We start from the raw sequence: 19,447 nt of genomic DNA, 5'->3' as shown, positions 1-19,447 counted from the left end.
TGCCCAGTGTAGTGTTCCCATTGACCACACCTCGCTATTATAGTTAGTTATTATATGTCCCTTATATTCAGAAAAATCAAAACAGTCAAATATCTTTCAACACATAGTTCTTCTGAAGATAAAAAACATATTTTGCTTACTCAAACAGCCGTGAAGCAGTCAGAAAAGCATCCGGGAATTTTATAGATATATTTAACATCAGATTTAACACATTTGTATGTAACAAGTTTCCTTTTCGAACACTTTTTGCAGTCTTTCTGGTCTACCTTGTACTATAGTACTGTGCAAATTCTTGAAGTAAAAGTGGTGCTTTTCGTACAAAGGACCGCAAAAGCTCATATTTCCTGTGTTGCAGATGTAATGTGGTACAGAGCGAGTGAGTCAGATTTTCTAAATGAGTCAACTATGAGGAATTCCTTTAAATAAAGTTCTTATGTCGCATGACTCACAAACATCACAATATTTACTGTTGTCTTCGTGATTCTGAGGATTTTGGTTTGAGTCAAAGTCTGATTTGTTATCCGCCCCATTGATGTGTATTCATAATATGCATGAATAACATAATTCAAGTATTTGTATGGCAGAAGCTCTTCACAATAAGTAGATTTAAAGAAAACCATATCTCCGGAGAAGATGCCAGAGGCTGGGAAAGAAGAAATTCCCTGGTGAGATAGTTCTTTTGTGAGCCCTTGAGTAGAAAAAAATAATGCATTGTGAATGCTGTGAACTGGAAGTATAAATGGGTGAAAATGTGAATTTATCTTTCTATTGAACATGATCACAAGCGCATTGCCAGCTCAACACGTCCCACCTGTACTGACACAGCCTTTGTTTGCATACTGTACCTATTCAAATATTGAATTACCTGCACCGCAAGTCTTTAAACATCAAAGCACACTTCCCATAGCTAAAGCACATTTCGCTATGAAAATCTACTAAACAAAAAACGGTATATAGCAGCATTAGTTTAAGTTCCTTTTGAATTCTGAATATTACCCCTTTTCATTGTCATTTTTTTCCTGAATATTTTACCTATTTTTGTCTCAGCTCTACAACAGATTGACTTTAAACATTATTTATGTTCAAATTAATGGACAAATTAAAATCAGATTCAACTATTTTTTTTTTTTAACTCTCAGCTGTCTTAAACTGCTGTACAACTGCTGCTGTAAATATATAACGTGACACTTGTTGCCTAAAAACAATATATCACCAGTAATGGAATTTCACAGTGACATTAAAGGAGGGTCTTTTCATCAGTATTTATGGGTGTTTTGAGGTTAATTTCATGCTGCCAAAATGGTTTTTAGTGCCTCTAGGGCCATAGCTATGCTATGGTGGACCAGGGAACCCTTAGAATTGTTACCTATATCTCCACCTATACACCTAACTTTTTAAAATGTATTAAGCAAAACACTAGAAAAGTGATTATTAATATTTAAGAGTTTGTTGTTAAAAGTGATAAAATAATAGTTTAAATTAGTATAATTCGACGTCTTATAATTTAAACGATCTATTCTGTGATAATCTTTTATAATTATTTAGCCTTCAAACTTCTTGTGGAAGTTTAACTTCTGTAATGTATTTCTAATTAGGTGTCTTTTTCTCCTTAAACGTGGTTTGATCATGCGTTAAGCAATATCTGAGAAAAGACGCATCAATCCTAAATGTTTTAGAATAAAATAAGAAGAAAAAAAGTTCTTAATCAGTAACAGCGGCGCATAGCCCATATGGGAGGAATCAGATTTCAATGGCAGTCCGGGAAAAGAGTTTGTCCCGGAGCTGGAGCAGCAGAGTGAGCGCAGCTTCAAACACATCGCGAAGGGTTGGGCCAGTACTGAGGTAAAGCTTTCGCTGCTTTCCCAGTGAGACGCCCCTTCGTTTTTCAGTCCCAAAACAAATGAATCTAAACGTGTGAGGCTGATACAGAGTTTGGGGAACTTAACTCAACCACAGAGGGAGCGCAACCGTTTTTTCTCTGTGAACATCATGGCTGGCGCGGGTGACATGTCCGCGGCAGCTGCGCCGTGTCTCGCTATATTCAGCCTGGATGTGATTTACGGACGCGGGAACTTTATTCACGAGATGAGCTGCGGTGAAGTCGGACCTCATTTATACAGCCGCATGTGCTGCGCAGGTAGGTGCTGGCGTACAGAGACACCTGTTTCTGCGTGTGATACAGGCGAATAGGAGGAGTTCGATCGACGGGGCGATAACTGTGTGTGTGGGCGCGGGGCGGGCACGGGTGCGCGCGCGGCATTTAGTTAAAGGGGGAGGGGGGGAGGGGGGTGTTGTGGAGTTAACTTGTCTTGTGTGTCCTTTTACAGTGTTTTTTATTTACTTATTTTTTTTAAAGTTTGGCATGCTGTTATTTGATATAACATTTAAGTAATTTACATAATTGTACGCAATTTAGGTGATTTTAAACTTGATTCTAACATTTCTCCTTGAAGTAATTTTATAAATATTATTTTATCTCAGAATATGTAGAATATTACAGCGGCATCACACGAGCAGTAGGCTAGTGTTGCATTGCAACGTTCTATAATCACTGGACTTCAGCTCTAGAAATTGTTTTCTTTTATTAATTTTTCATAAACCCATTCGGAGCGAGACAAAACGCCTATGCTGTTTTAAATAATAAACTAACCAAGCTCAACCAATCAGATGAGCAGAACTTAAAAATAGTGAAAAATATTTTTTTAGAATAGGCCTATATATAGCTATATATATATATATTAATTATTGATTTCACAAAACGTATTTTGTATTTTAATTTGATCATGTGTATGTGTCTGTAATGTGTATTAGTTATGTATTATAAATGAAGGTATGAAATCATATATACACACAGAGAGAGAGAGAGAGGGAGAGACAGTCCGTATTGTTAGAGAAAAACTGCATCTCAGCATCTCCTCCCTTTGGGAAAGTTGCGCCTCGCTGGACCAAAACCGCAACGACTCTAAAAATATTGGCGGGTTGTTCTTCACTCACAGCTTCTGTATGTTTGGTCTGTTGCCTCAGTAACCAGTCAGCTTTCATTTGCCACAGAAACTAAGTGACTGCCTGAAAACGTTTAGACATTGCTGCCAGCTGTGAGGAACATCAGCGTACAAAGACATAAGTGCAAAAATGATTTATTAATGATGGTCCTTGTCCTTAATTAAGTGATAAAGTGGTTTGATTATCTTTGCTCTATCCAGCTGGAATGGTGACCACAAGAGGGAGACATTTAGTTAGGCTTTACAAACGTATTCCTTAAAGCATTTATTTTCATGCTGTTCCAGTAACCAATGCAATGCTATTTTGCTCTCAATTTTATTATTCAGACTTTAAAGTCTGTCCAATAATTTTAGAAAAGTATTCTGTTTCTATCTAACACCTAAATATAGTTTTGTAGTTTTCCAGACTATTTTCTATTTCATAAATCAGGGCCTTTCCTGTATGTGTGAAGGCTTGAGTGAATGTGAGGCACGGTGGAACAGAACATCTTTTGCAAGTGTTTTGGGCCTCGTTTAAGAATGAAATGCATGTTCTCACAAGTCTGACAGGCTGTTAGAAGAGTGGTCGTTGGTGTGAATCTGTCTTATGAGCTTTTGTAAGGAGCAGTGACATTATGTGCCTGATGTACTGTAGAATGAATTATTGCCTGTGCGTATGTTCATATTAGGTGCGTGCAGTGCAGGAATGTGCGATTGACAATTTGGAGCTACGGGAGATTTCACAGCTCCCTCTGCCCCATCAGTCACATCACTTGGGCATGCCTTTCAGCTTTGGAGAAAGACGACACGTAGATGCACAAAAACTTAAGAGCTAACAAATTAATCCTATTTGAAATATGAATGGCTGTGCAAAGTAAAACAGGAACCTTACAATTACATTGTAATTATGTATATATTGATTGATTGATTGATTGCACACAATAAAATTAAGTTTGTGATCAAATATTCAAGTCAAGTGCATTATTACGTTTTAGTTGAATTATGAGACCACATTTTGATTAATTGGAAAAAGTGTAAAAAAATAAATAAAAAAAAATGTTTTAGAGTTTTATTTACCCAGAGATATTGTTAGGATAAAAATTAATGAATAGCTTAAGAAATCATCGTCCTGTCTGCCCTGAGGATACTTCAGAGAAAGTCAAATTCCAATGTCTGCAGAATCTGGCACCATCTGTAAAACAGTTGAATTTTCGCCCTCTTTGCCCTGCTCCTCTTTACATCTTCACATCTTCACATCACACACATAAGCCGAAGGATTTGTCTTGTATGATTGGTGTGCTTGTATGAAGGATTAAATGTCTATATGGTCTGTTTCTTTTGTTATGGTGCTCTTAAATATTACATAACTTGTGATGCCTGAAGTCAAACACATTTGATACCTGTACACACATGTTCTTACTTTCTTACTCTTCAAAGATATTATCTGACTTACATAAGGACTAAGGAATTAACCTGTGGACAAATTCCTTTCAAATGGCTCTACAATACTTTTATTAAAATTTTGTCTTTTGACTAAAAGTTAGCTGAGTTTAACTAAAGGTTGACTAAAAAGCTTTGTGGAGCATTCTCGAAAGTATTTCAAATTTTCTTTATCATAGTTCAGTAATTATTGGTTGAATTAATAGATAGTTGTGGTACACAAGTAAGTTTTATTACTGTATATGTACAAAGGTTTCATGAATGCTTACAATATATCTATTGTAAGGCATATTTTTGATTCCAGAATTCAGTTATTTTATATCAAAGATCGAATGATTACCAAATTAATAGAAATATATACAGTAATATTTTTTGGTTTATTTCAAGTAGAACACAAAGAACATTCTGGCGACTTGAGGTTTAGTTCAGTGAGTCAAATGCGTAAAATCTGCTGACTGACTCACTGAGTTCATGCATCAGACTGATTCAGACAGATAACTTGGAAGTTTGTGAATGATTCATTAAAAGATGTCTTTAAGATCTGACTCTGAACTCATTGTTTGTTTATGTCTGCAGATTTGTTATTTATAGTCATTGCATTCAAATTTTATTTCATCTGATTTTCATTGCATAGCTGTAAATGCAAAAAACCACTGCTTACTCTTGATAGCACTGTCTCCGATCAGCATTGCTCCAAGGCAGATGTGTGACATCTGCAGGTCTTCCAGCTCAAGCCCAAACAGGCCACAGCCCTGAGCTGCAATGCAAAGAATCCTCCATTCCTACCTGTGATCCGCCTGCCATGCTTTCCGAGATCGAGAGGGATGGATTGTCTCTGAGGTAACAGGTTAGGGAGCTCCAGTCACACCTGTGCACTCAGGAATATGACTCCTCTAATTCCTTCCAGTGGTCTCCAATATTCACACGCACACACTTCAAAGAGACTAGTTATTCACATCTCACTTGTCATTTTGTGCCACTGGTAAAAAGGGTCTGTTGTTTGGGGCAAAAGACACAGAGAGACTCTTTGAGGCTCTGCCTCATCTGTTTGTATTCTTGCACGCTTGTTTCAAATGCTGCCTTAGGAGATGGATTTACTTCAACCGCACATGCACAGGGGTTCTCTTGTACTCACACATTTTTGTCTGTCTAGGGTGACTTTGGCCGGACTTCATGAAATAGTGCCTTTGTTGTGTCTATCTACATCAATCAAAAGAACAGCAGCGACTCCTGACTGAAAATCCGAACCTCCTACTTGAGACTACAAGAGCCTTTCTGTGTGACTCCTGAAATTAGTCACATTTTCCCTCATGAGTGGGATTTCCCGGTTGGTGGAACACCAAACCCTTCCTCCCACCCCAAACCCAGATGGAAACAGACCCTCATTTTGATTCTTTCAATAGTGATTCATTTCTGTTGCATGCTACCGAATTAGTAGCATGCAACAGAAACAGCTTGCTCATTCCTTGTCAAGTTTTTGTTCTAACCAGCCACAACCATGACAAAGTCAAAAAACTGGTCGGATTATATTCCTGAGCTGTCACTTGGAGTATCTCCGCCCATAATGCAGTGTGATTGGTCCAAAACTCAGTATATTTAACCTCAAATATCTTCTGATTGGCTGCAGTTTTGTCACTTTGTGGTGACATTTCACTTTCAGTGTGGACAGACGAATTACTTACGACACGTGTTGGTGGTTTGTGCCGTGTTCAGACTTATTTTTGGTGGTTACATTCCTAGGGCAGCTGCTTCCCTTGTTATAGGGTATTTGCAGATGTGAGTTGCGGAAACCGTTAACCATTTTCAAAGTATGCAAGAAATGTGTTGCTTTTGGGCTTCTGAGCAAAAGTAATACAATATAAAAAAAACACTTTTTCAAGCACAGAAATTACAGACCCACCTCTTTAAAATGAGAGCTTCCTTCTAATTTATAGCCTATAGACAGGTATTTAGCAAGAAGTGTGAAAAAAGAAGGAAGAAGTAGAGAGGGGAACAGAACTGGAGGGGAAGAAAAGTGAGAAAAGGGAGGGCGAAAAGAGCTGGCTAGGAACACACCCACTCGCCCGCATGGATCTTCTCTTTTGCTTTCTGAAACACCAGACGGGTGAAAAGCAACTGTTTTAGCAGATCGGTGGAAAGTGTACAACTGTGGTTTTGCAGCAAGAACAGAAGTACAGGAATGGCTGTATATAAAGGTTATAGAACGTACTCCACCGACAGTGTCGGCAGTGACGTGGTCTTCACAGATGAAGGTCATTACCAGGGGATGCTGAAAGCCATGGATGAAAGAAAAGGTACAGCGCAAATTCTTAGTTTGAATACTTAAAACTAGCTATTGAACACGGAATGTATTTTTGATATCCTGTTTAATCTTCATACAATATCTGCTTGTTAATTTGATCACATTAGTTAAATTTGCTTTCTTATTTTGTTATTTTTGGCTAGATTATTATATTTATTGATGCTCCATTATTCTGACACATATTTAAGGCTTCTTTTGTAATGCAATCAATTATGCAGTCAGGTTATCATTCTGCATCATAATCGGTCCTCTCTGGACAGATGAAATGTACTTGGAAAATATTTCCAACCAATAATAATAAGTGTAAGCTGTCAAAAAGGTTTTGGGGCTCTAAAGGGAGGGGCCATTGCAAAGGCAGATCCCAAATCTGGGTTGTGGTCCTGTGTGCACATGCATGGCATTTTGGAAAATAGTCAGAAAGCTCATAGTTTGAATACAGCACAGCTGAAACGTTGTAAATGTTCTAGATTTATTTTAAACTATAATTTACACTGACATATTACTCCATGCACTAAAACTCCGTTCCCTCAAGCTACGACTTAAGTTTTACGAGTGTCAAAGCTGCCGTGCAGAGGAATGCATCTTCTCTCAGAACTTGTGTTTCTCCTTGTCAGACTTTAAAAACCTTTGGTTCTGTGGCATGGGACATTAACTTGGCTTTTACGGTGGCATAAGATATACTGATAGGCGTTTCCTTTTCGTTATGAGGCTCTGTTGATGTTTTGCTTGGAATTTTAAGTGTCCCTTTTATCCAGCCTTTGACCTGTTCAACTGTTCAGGTGGTCACACTTGTCTTAGAGCTGTTCTGAGATCAGCTTACTGATGGAAATCAGTACTTAAAAGATCAATAGATTCTCAGTAAAATGCAGATTAATCTTTGTTCCTGTCGTTTCATGTCTTCACATGCGTCTTAATGTTTTTGTGCTATCAAAATGATAACAAGTGTGTTTTATACAGTTTGTAAAACTGCATTATAATATTACTCAGTTTTTAGGTGACTAAATAAATGCTCATTGTTTCATAAAGGACTTCATACAATGAGTCACAGGAATTGGTTTTTCGTGACAGCAGAAGGTTTTAGAAACAGGAAGTGATGTGGTGATGCCAATTGACGTGGCTGCCATGGCAACCGAATGACAGAACCACAACATGCATCCAGTTGTTTTGTTACAGATGGTTGTCCTGCATCTTATCTCAGCGTTTTGATGAAATGGTGATGAAATCAGAAGTTTGGAGGCCTTCTCAGAAGTTTGAGATTTTTTTCCTTTTTTTTTTTAAATTTTAGTCATGCTTGCTGGTCATCAGAAATATCATCAGCCTATAATAAGAGGAGGATGTGCTTCTTCTCCAAGTGTCCTTTATCTACAGCTCCACTTGAGTTTTCTTGTATTCTCTTTCATGCTAGCTCAAGTGTGCCATTATCATAAAGTCAAAAATAAACCCAAAAGAGGTATTTGTAGTGATTTTTTTTTTTCTTATATTAGTCATGAAGCATTTTACACGATCATTGTGAAACCCACTAAATTCAGGTGGTGGTACTTTTGGATCATTTCGCTCCTTAAGCACGCCTTTAAGCAAGTTTCCACATAAATGTTTGATGACTTTGATGATGGTAATTGGAGATGAAGGTAAATGCTGAACATTTGAAAGTTTCTAAACAAATTGAGGAGTAAATGCCACAGTAAAACAGTGCCAGTAAAAGAGTTGGTGCTTTTTAGAAGTCAGTAGGGAATCTCTGGTTTAGTCACTAAGACCTGCAAATATCTGAACTCAAGTAAAGAAAATAGATGCACAAACTAAGAACTAAAAAGCTTTCAAATTATGTCAGTTCAAAAGAGCCCACATGGGCCCACCCAATCACTGTGCACAATTTTGGGTCATAAAACCCATTGAGTATTAAATGTCTTTATTGTTTACATTTTTTTTTATGCTTATGAAGTATTATAATCATCAAAGCTGCATTTAAATGTAAAATATTATTGGAATTTAAAAGAACTGCTTTTTATATTAATATACTTTAAAATGTAATTTATTCCTGTGATGCAATGTTGAATTTTCAGCATCATTACTTCAGTCTTCAATGTCACATGATCCTTCAGAAATCATTCCAATATGCTCAATAAACATTTCTTATTATTATCAATGTTGAAAGCAGCTGTAAATGTCATATTTTCAAACCATGATTTAGATTCAAACCATAAAAAAAGATTAGTTTTAACAATATAAAAGTTTATTTAAAGCATCATTGATGAATAAAAGCATAAAAGTATTTATTTAATTAAATCACATGCAATTATGATGATCACAAAGAAATATGATGCAAAACCTATGCTAAATCCTCTAAGCTTTTGCTTCTCTAAAATCATCACCATGTGGAACCACATAAAGTGCACGAAAAAAACCCACACAGAGCACTATTATCTAAGAAGATAACTATACTTCAGTTTAGAAGTTTCCATTAGTGTGTTGTATAATGGTCACTGGTCTTTTGTTTTACAGATGAACGGGATCGAGTACAGAAAAAGACCTTCACAAAATGGGTGAACAAGCATCTGATGAAGGTATTACCATCCATACAGAAATCGCAGTCAATTCAAGTATCTCAGTTTTGCCCTTCACCATTGGCCACTTTGTCAAGCCATTATCTCAAGGACTTGTTGTGAAGATGACTGGTGCAGTAACTACAGCTGCTAGATTGGAAACTCTTAACGCATGCTAAAACTGCACAGAGAACATACTTATTTGTCTGTCACTACATGGAAAATAACAGTGTATGCTGCTTGAGTGCAAGAGTGAATATGATAGATGTGTGTGAGAGACAGAATGGGATGTACAGTACAGTGTTTGCTTGTCTAACCCGTATGTGAAAACATATGGTGAGTGTGTGTAACTGCTACTGCTGTGGAGATCATTATAGCTGAATAATCGTCCTGTACACACCCCGCACACTGCACTGCTGAAAGGTGCTGTTTATTTATTTATCAGTATGTGAGGATGAGTCAACCACATCTGGTCTCACTTTATAACCCCAAAGAAACCGATTGTGTTCTTGGTTCCGCTTGGGTTCCATCCAGCAGTCTGGAGCAGTGCACAGGCGGCCCCTTTCACCAACCATTTCAAAATGGGTCCCAAAATTCCACCCCAAAATCTACAATATAAAGATGCAAAAGAATCTGAAAATGAAGAACAGCTACTAGAACAAAGCGAAAAAGCAACAAAAGTGATGCAGCAGTTTAATCTACTGTGTATTTTTTTTTTTTTTTTGGAAAATACTGAGTTGTGACATGCTAAACTCCATCTAAATGATTTTAAACAGTAGTTTAACTAACGAGTATCTACATGATCTTTAAAGTTGCACTTCTTACCTTTTTAGGCTGTTTGATTTTTTTTTGAATAATAATAATTATTAAATTAAATTGAGAATAATTGAATTATTTCATTAAATTCAAATAATTATTCAGTCATTTTTGTGATAAGTTTAAGCACTAAATTTGTGTTCGGTTTTGGACTGAGTTAGATTTTCCTTGCTCCATGGAGGCATAGGGTATATTCAGTGGTCTGCGGTTCAGATCCAGTGACTCAGAGGCTTTGCTGTAGGTTGTTCGTTTGCTGTAAGGACATTCTTCTCATTTGGATGCAGTCGTTTGGGATGGAAACCTGGATGCCAGCAAAGCCGTACGCTCTCTCATTTAAAGAAAAAAAAACTAGGCAAAGAGAACAGCAGCTTTAAGATTAAAAAAGATTTATTAAGAATGAGTTGACAAAATGGTTTCAGCAGATGTGTTAGTGATGTTCCATTGCTCTTTTAGACTTAATAATAACTTTGAATTCAATACAAAAGACAATTTAATAATGATGTTATGCCACGTATGTTCTGTGCTCTTTCAAATATGATTTGTTGCTTCATATTTGAATATCAAAACTAAACAAATATATTTCTGACAGGTTGTCATTAGCAGACTTGTTTTTACATGTAGAGGTCTATTCAAATATTTTATGCAATTAATGAAATATTTAAACTAGGCCTATATATATATATATCACGCCATCATGCAAACACTGTATGTGTCATCTGTGTTCATTTCACTGTTGTACTTGGCTGTGTGTCTCTCGCCGTCTTTCTGTCATACAGTTCTCATTGTATTTCCCATCTGTTCCCACCTTTCTCTTTTTTATCTCTCCATGTTCCACCCTTTCCTCCATCTTTTTCTGTCAGCACTGGAAGGCAGAGGTAGGTGCTGTCTGTGACCACATGAACCGTAGCTTCCTACATCAGCACCTAGAGCTAACATACAAGCTTCCCTGCCTTCCTTGAATGAAATACAGTTTTTTAACACTGGAGGGAAAATTTCCGTCTCCTTTAGTACTTTCTGTGTTTACTGCTTCAGCCTCCTTTCCTTTATCAACAGTAAATATATTATCATACAGTGCCCCACAAATCAACTAACTTCATGTTTGTGAGACATTTTTGTAATTATTAAAATCCCAAGGTGATTTATTTCATTAGTTTCTGCATTATAAACTGAGCCGAATATGGAAATCTCTCAGTGTGAACAGTTTTCTTGTGAGAAAAGTCACTTCAAATGACAGTATTTTCCGCAGCATCATAATATTTGTGGTTTCTGTGTTCTGTTTAAAATTTTAATGCTTACAAAATATAGTTTTAGGCTTTCAGAACCCTTCTTTTTTGTCAGCAGGGAATCTCTTTTGTCACTAAAACCTGCAAACATCTGAAAATAGATGCACAGCAAACTAAAATCTGAAAAGGTCAGATGGACATTTTCAAAAAAAAAAAAGAAAAAAACTTATTTTTTAAAATATTTTAAAAACAAGTTTGCAATTAAACGCTGCATTTAATTTATCAAAGATACAGTAAAAAACAAAACAAAAAAAAAAAAAAACATTAATATTGTTAAATATTATTACAATTTCTCATTATTATAAATGTTAAAAACAGTTGTGCTGCTTAATGTTTTCCTTGAAACCGTGACTTTAAAAATATTTGCCCGCTTGATGTCACAATCAACCCATTACAATCAATTCATTTGAAGAACTGTGGTTTTAAATAGCATAATAGCATTGTCTTGAATGTTTGTATTCAATGTTTGCATTGTCAAACATTGTCAACTGTTTCTCATTTTTTTTTATGATGATTTCCTGTTTTCTTCAGGCCCAGCGACACATCACAGACCTGTACGAGGATCTCAGAGATGGACACAACCTCATCTCGCTGCTGGAGGTGCTGTCTGGAGAGACACTGGTAAGTTCATGCTAATATGGGATCAGATTGTCCATCCACAACCCTATTCTAAACCTACTTCCAAACATCAGTATGAAATTCTGCTTTTGCAAGGCTAAGTCTCACTACCTAGATCTGCTACCTTAACATAAGCCCCTCCTCTTCCTGTGTCCTCTTTTGCTTTATAGACCTTGTAGTTTACATTTGAGTAAAGTTCCCCTTGCAATCAGCACTGATTGGACAGTTCTACTTTTTAACACCCAAGTCGTGTCCCTCAGATTTGTTTTGCATGCGTCAGTGGTTGACAAGTGGCATTCAGATCTGTATGAGCCGTGGACGTAACCACACATACAGAAGAGTGTTGGTAGGAACGAATGTCTCCTCACATCTCCCCGTCCTTATGAGCACTTCTACTCTGACTGTCTCTTTTGCATTGCGTCTCACTCCTTTAACACATTAACAATCTGACATTTTCTGCCTCAGTTTCAACTCTGCACCGGTTTGACCCCCCTTGACCATTCCTTTTTCAACTTCCTGTTTGCTCACCTCTGCCCTGACCTTGACCCCTTTGCCTTTGCCTCTTCTCTTGTGATGCTCTTGCTGTGGTAGCCGAGGGAGCGAGACGTTGTCAGGAATTCGCGGTTGGTGAGTTGGGGCTGAAAATTTCCGGCTCGCCTCCCTGGAAAGGGGTGTGGCATGTGTCACTGCCAGGGGAAATGTGTTGTGCATGATGTCACTTCCTTTGTCATGTTGCTTGACCACGGTGCCCGTCCTCCCCCCATGTTCACAAAAATATTCGTTTAAAAATTTAAATAGATTATATACTGCTATATGCGTTAAAAATCAGGGTGGTTATTTAAATGTTTGCGTTTTTTTTTTTTTTTTTTTGATGGAATGTTCTGGAATGCAATACATTCACTGTCAGGGAACTGTTAACTACAGGCTTTCAGGAATTTGGCGTAATGTATTGTGTTAGTTTAGAATTAAACATTTGTTTTAGTTTTGCACTGATTCATTTCTTCTAGTGTTTGCAGACATGGGATCCATTGAGAACCTAAGTGACATCATGCACTGCAAGCCAATAAGAGCCTGGCTCATGGGACAGCTTAGCTTTTGATTGGCTATTTATTGTGATGACTGATTGTCAGTGTCATTGCATGTTCTTATTGTATGCTGTGCATTTTGTCCATATCCTGGCATAGTGATGTATTTGGTGTATGTTCAGGTAATAGATTAAAGCTAATGAAGCTGGAAGATCTCTGGTCCTTGGGTTTCAACTTGAAAAGGTTATAATATTTAGGGTATAGTTTCTGCATTTTTTTTTTTTAATATAATGCATTGTTTCTTCCATGAAATGTGGAAAATATTACAGAGTAAAAGTGAATTTGCTTAGTTAAGGTTTGCTTTAGGTACTTTTTTTGTAGGATGATATTGTAATATTATTTTTTTTCCAAAATTTAATTTTATATATATATATACATATATATAAATAATCTTTTCTAAACGGACAAGACAATATTTCTGTATTGTGGTATTCCTACTTTAGTCGTTGTTTTGTATGTTTAGTTAATGCAATTTTTATCATTCAGTACATCTATAATCTCTGCCTTTTCATAACTGTATTTAATTTTTTTGAGATCATTCTCTTTATTAATCTCTCTTTTTATTTGTATATTTTTTCAGCCAAGAGAGAAGGGTCGCATGCGCTTTCACAAACTACAGAATGTACAAATTGCACTGGACTTCCTTAAACATAGACAGGTACAGTGAACCAAACATGTGTTTTTAAATACTTTTATTTTTATGTATTTTTTACCCTTGATTTTGCTATTCATAATCATATAATACATACATACACACACATATATATATATATATATATATATATATATATATATATATATATATATATATATATATATATATATATATATATATATAAAATGTAAGTAAATGTAATTTTTATATTTCTTCCTGCAGTACCTTTACAGACCCATAGGGGTCTATGGGCTCATGGTTGAAACCCTGGCCTTATAAGATTTCACTGGTTAACACAGATCTCATTGTTTGCAGGTGAAACTGGTAAACATCAGAAATGATGACATTGCAGATGGAAATCCAAAACTGACCCTTGGGCTAATATGGACCATCATCCTCCACTTCCAGGTCTGGTGCACCACTGGTTTTGCTCTACTTACTCGGAGCAGACACATTCTAATTCGTTTTTTTTTTATGTGCGCTCTTTGGTTTTGCTTCACAGATTTTTGTTTCTACATGTTTTAGTCACTCAACTTGCTGTTACTATTGCTTTAACAACACAGACATCTGTGCAGACTTGTGACAAGGTTTAATTCATCATCTGGCAACAGTGATATAGATATCACTTTGCATCATTGTGCCAAATATAAATCTCAGCCCACCCACAAAACACAACACCCTCAGAACAGAACAAGTATTTGTTGTACTTTCACACTTTGCCTCATGCTAGTTTGTGCGTGAACTGAAATGTCAGACAAAACAACTGTTTGCCACCTATTAGAGACAGGTGGTGTTCTATGCCAATGCACTCTATTGTCTTTGGATTTGGAAATTTTCTTTGTCTGATTATGAGGAGACTGGAGTGCATTTGTGTACTTTTTTTCCTGGGAAATAAAAACCGAAGCATGCATCTTTGATTTCACAGTAGGCCTGTGGGGGATTATGGGTTGGGATGGTGTCCATTTTGGTTGGTGACTCACATCTTCCCTAAAGGAAGTGGAAGCTGGCATGGTGGTTTGGTGACTCATAAGACCAATCATGCTGTTTTTTGGCAATGGGAACGCATCTTAATTGTTTTCTTTTCCTGCAATTTTTTAAAAATTGCTTATCTTGGCACAAAAGGTTTTGCATTAGTCATTTTTCAAAAAACGTGCTGTGCATCAAACAGTTTTTATATTTTCAACAAATATTTTTTATTTTCTGGTTAGGCATATTAAATAAACATAGAATCAAAGAAATAGTTATGAATTCCTGTAGAGTAAAAATTATAATACAATAAAAATGTATCAGAATTGATCATAGCATTGCAGAATTAGCTTGAATTATGCACTCTGCAGAAGCTGTTGAGTTTGGCACCAGATGTGATTTTGCCAAATTTGTATTTACTATTAAATCATTTGTAAAAATCTTTGTTCTTACAATAACTTTCTTAAGAGGTTGGATGTGTTGGGCTTATAGTCACTACTAAATATATTTTTAAAATGAGAGGCACTGAAAGGAATTCTCCATTGAAAACAATTTGAAATGCTCCTCTTGGGTCTCGTAAAGCTATGCTGCGAGGGTGGAGGATGTGCTTCCAGTTACTGTGTACATCCTTAATATAAGGATTCAGAGGTTTAGAACGAGCAGACTTCCCTACAAAACTCTTATAATAGGAGGAAACTTGATTTTAGCCGTTAAGCGTTTATTACCCAAAGGGGAATCCTGGCGATGAGTCACCAGAGGAACAAACACATGCAGAATCACAGACTAAAATTTGAACAAGCCTTTTATTATAAACGAATCTTATGATCACTGCTAACCACAATGTTTGTCCGCAGTATCTTGGCAACAGTGAGGGTATTTTAGGTATACAGTTTTATAATCAAGTTCATTTTGTGAAATGCTATAGCATTTCCCCTGAGCATCATAGAGTAGTGTTTCATTATTGGAAAAGAAACAAATTCACATTTTAAACTATTAAACTGAAATTTAGCAAAAGTGCAAACTTCATACTCTTTGCCTTCAGATACTGTATGTTTGCAAAAGAACGATTTAAAGCATTTTGCACTCCTCAAATCATAATACTAATATTTCCATTGTTTTAACACAGGAACAACTGCAGTAACTGTAGTATAATACATCATGTGTTTATATTTATCACATTATAAATTTTTATTTTATTATGAAAGTTGTTCTTAAACTTCTTATAGTTTCTGTATGTGTTTAGAATTTTTTCAAATACGTAATTTTATTAAAACCACATTCTCGTTGATTTTACTTTTCTTTCTTTTTTACATATTTGACTTTAGTTTAAGATTAGATAATATTTAGCTTCTTTATTCTTCAATATTTCAGCTACGTGATTTGCTTTATTGAAACCATATTTACATTGATTCTACTTGTTTTTTGTTTTACTATGACAGTTATAATGATCATTTCTTAATATGTTTAGTCTATTATTTCTTTATAAAATAATACATAATTTGTATTCTTGTCACCTTGTCATTTATATATGGTCTATCTATAGTTTTACTTCAATCAGCCATGGTTAAACTTTCTTAAAATACATTTGAATAAATGCAAGCTCAGATTCTGATTCTACTTTTCTCACCTTCTTCCTCGGCTCCATCAGATCTCTGATATCCAGGTGAACGGTCAGTCAGATGATATGACAGCCAAGGAGAAGCTGCTGTTGTGGTCTCAGCGGATGGTGGAGGGCTACCATGGTCTGCGGTGTGATAACTTCACCACCAGCTGGAGAGATGGCAAGCTCTTCAATGCTATCATCCATAAACACAGGTAAAATCTTCTTTTAAAAAAGGGAAACTGTGACTTAGCTGTCTGAACACATTCTCCGAACCCGTTATTCAATGGTGCTCATGCAAAAGAGTCAGATTCTTGAGGAGAAACTTAAAAAAAATAGTTTATTAAGTAATCTCGGCACCGGAGAAGTGAGAAATAGCTGACATTCCCTTATATTTCCCGGCTGTTTACGAAGTTCATCTCCAGACTTGCTGGCTGTATTTGCCATGTCAGTCACAGACCCCTTCTGCCCATTGTCGAGTCTATAATTTATGTACTAAATCCTGGCTTATATCAAGTGATGTTTGACAGGAAACAAGATCGGTCATGCCATACTTAAAGGTAAGCTGACCTGTTTGAACCTTCAAGAGCACAGTTTGCTCTCACACATGGGACTCAAGAAACTAGAACCACTGACCCATTATAGACTCTCAACCACAACAAATTCACTTTGCTTTACGTCAGATTTTGTAGGATTAAGTTCAAGTATGCTCAAATTGGCACTTACGGAAAAAGTTTAAAACCGGAATTCAGTAATGAGGGCGTGTTGAATCTGAAAGGATCCCCAGAGGGTGTGTTTTTATCATTCTGCGTGTAGCTGCATAGCTCAGGTTCACCCTACGCTATCAGACGCAGATGACTCTTGAGATTTGAGGAAATAAGAAGCTGTTAGTTTTCCCTCTCGATGAAGAGATTAGTATATGAACTCCATTGCGACAGAAGCAGTAAAGGTTGAAGCTTGATGCGTTATATAAGATGGAGCGTGGTTTCTCTGAGAACTGAGACTGCTAACCGTTGGCTGGAGCTTGCTTCTCGTTGGACAAGAATACAGTTTTGCACCCTGTGTGAAGGCACACGTTTCAAAGAATAGGATTGTGATTGATACAATCCAACAAAATGTTCAGTCTGAAGAGGAAGCTGCGCTCCAGGAAGAATCGCAGCACCTCGTCCAGCCACGGATCCGTCAGTGACCTGGAGGACCGGGTGGTCATGCTGTGTGAAGATATACCCTCAGAGGCTTCTTTCGATTCGGGCCAGGAGTCCATCAGCCCTGGTGCCTGCTCTAGTGGTGGATCCCAGAGCGGAGATCTTGAACATGGCATGGAGCAAAGGCTCTCCACCCTAAGCAGAGATGGGTTTTCTTACAGAAAGGTGTTCGTCTCAGATGCCGATCTTCCCTGGGGCCAGCCGTGCTACCTGCTCACACGGACAGTCAACGAGTCGTATGAATGCTTTGTTTTTTCATTAAAAATATTTGGGGAAAAACCAAGCAAAGGAGTGCTGCCTTCGTCATTTTAGCTTTTGGTATTTCATTGACAATTTAGTCAACTGATTTGGTAAATAGAGGTTGTTATTTGCTATAAAATGTAGTTTTGTTGAACTTGCTCAGGTTTTCATGTAGTTGGCTGCATGTTTGTGCACATAGTATTTTACTGTAATTGTTTTTGGCGCCTGATTGCTGTTGAGTGATTAGTTAGTCACTTAAGACAGACTTTTTTCAAATCCTGTGAAGAGCTATCAATCTTGCCTTCACCTGCCCAGATACTGGTACAGATGTTAACATAGCCTGCAGGTTTGGCAAGCAGTGTGCAGTTAAATATAAGATCTACAGGTATGTGTTCAAATTAGATCTTGGGGAAATTTTACAGTTCATACCTATGTGATTTTTGTTTGCTAACAGAGAAATTATTCCTTTAAACATAGCAGACGATAAAATACAAAATAATTAACCAAATGAGCAGCCTCTGTGTTCAAATTAAGTTAATAAACAGGCAGTTTGTGATTTGGTGCATGATGTATTATGTAATCAGTGCACTGAAATAAAGTGTGTGCAATCTTTATATTTTCTTTTGTTTCATTCGCGGGGATATATCTCTGTCAGTGTCCACCTCTAACTGCGATCTGTGTCTCCTGTCTTTTGTTGTAGACCAAATTTGATTGACATGAATAAGGTGTACAGACATACCAACCTGGAGAATCTGGAGCAGGCCTTCAGCGTAGCAGAAAGAGACTTGGGCGTCACACGCCTGCTGGATCCTGAAGGTAAACTGAGGGAGAACATCCCTCTGGATTCACCTTCAAGGAATTTTATTTTTTTTTATTCTTGACTTTTGTTGATCCTAGAGGATTTAATGGATTTGTAAAGTATTTTACATGCGTGTAAAACTAGCTTCTAATAATTATCTAACAGTGATTTTTTTTTTATTTTTATATTGAGTAATGTAAACTACTGTTTAAAATTGAGAGTTTAATAGAATGGAGTGTCTATTTACACTAAGTGCAAATCGCCCACCTTGTTGGCTGTGGCTGTTTACACTAGCTCCGCCCACCAGCGTGTGAATAGGCTAGTCAAGATAACAGACAGTCATCTGTCATCAGTTCCAGTGGTGCAGATGGTGAAATGTGTGTCGTACTCATTTTGATGTGATCAACCCGGTATCGAATCAGCCTTTGGCAATTTTTATTTTTTTTTAAACAAAGTTAGGGAGGGATTTACTGTGCCAATAAGGTGGCATCCATTTAATAATTTAAATTAAAATTTACACTCAATAAGTTATTTTTGCATATTGTTTTATGATGTATTGCAATACTGAGGTGCAGACAATTCCCACTTTTTACAATAAGTAGTATAAATAGCATAAAACCCTGCTATTTTTAACATAGTTTAAATAGAATCTTTAGCTATTTGCAGTTAGTGTAGCATATAAAAAAAAATGCTTCTATTTACAAATAGCCTCTGCCTAAATAAAATTCTTACTAAAAGGTTTTTGTAAATAACTTAATATTTTTATTTAGTAAGGATACATTAAACTGATAAAATGTTAACTGTTTATTCATTTATATACAAAATATTTCTATTTAGAATAAATGCTGTTATTATGAACCTTTTTTATCATTAAGGAATTCTGAAAAAAATATATGATTCCCACAATAAGTTGCAAT

General features: G+C 36.5%; 1 protein-coding gene across 23 annotated transcripts in view; it reads left to right on the top strand.

Annotated features, from left to right (window-relative positions):
- The window catches only part of pleca (plectin a), a 90,412-nt gene that overhangs the window by 44,303 nt on the left and 26,662 nt on the right, over positions 1 to 19,447 (top strand). For 7 of the 23 annotated variants that reach the window (XM_026289998.1, XM_026289996.1, XM_026290004.1 and 4 more), the window contains 8 exons: positions 9,223 to 9,284; positions 10,940 to 10,954; positions 11,894 to 11,983; positions 12,572 to 12,607; positions 13,646 to 13,723; positions 14,036 to 14,128; positions 16,335 to 16,501; positions 18,432 to 18,547. In XM_026289998.1, the coding sequence (XP_026145783.1) occupies positions 9,223 to 9,284; positions 10,940 to 10,954; positions 11,894 to 11,983; positions 12,572 to 12,607; positions 13,646 to 13,723; positions 14,036 to 14,128; positions 16,335 to 16,501; positions 18,432 to 18,547 (657 nt within the window). Of the gene's footprint in view, positions 1 to 1,763; positions 2,138 to 6,168; positions 6,716 to 9,222; positions 9,285 to 10,939; positions 10,955 to 11,893; positions 11,984 to 12,571; positions 12,608 to 13,645; positions 13,724 to 14,035; positions 14,129 to 16,334; positions 16,502 to 18,431; positions 18,548 to 19,447 lie in introns of those variants that run through there. The other 16 variants (XM_026289997.1, XM_026290012.1, XM_026290018.1 and 13 more) reach the window with 10 other exon arrangements.

Source organism: Carassius auratus, chromosome 19 (assembly GCF_003368295.1).
Source record: "Carassius auratus strain Wakin chromosome 19, ASM336829v1, whole genome shotgun sequence".
NCBI lineage: Eukaryota > Metazoa > Chordata > Actinopteri > Cypriniformes > Cyprinidae > Carassius > Carassius auratus.
Note: the sequence above shows the minus strand (reverse complement) of the source record. Positions and strands in the feature narration are given on the sequence as shown.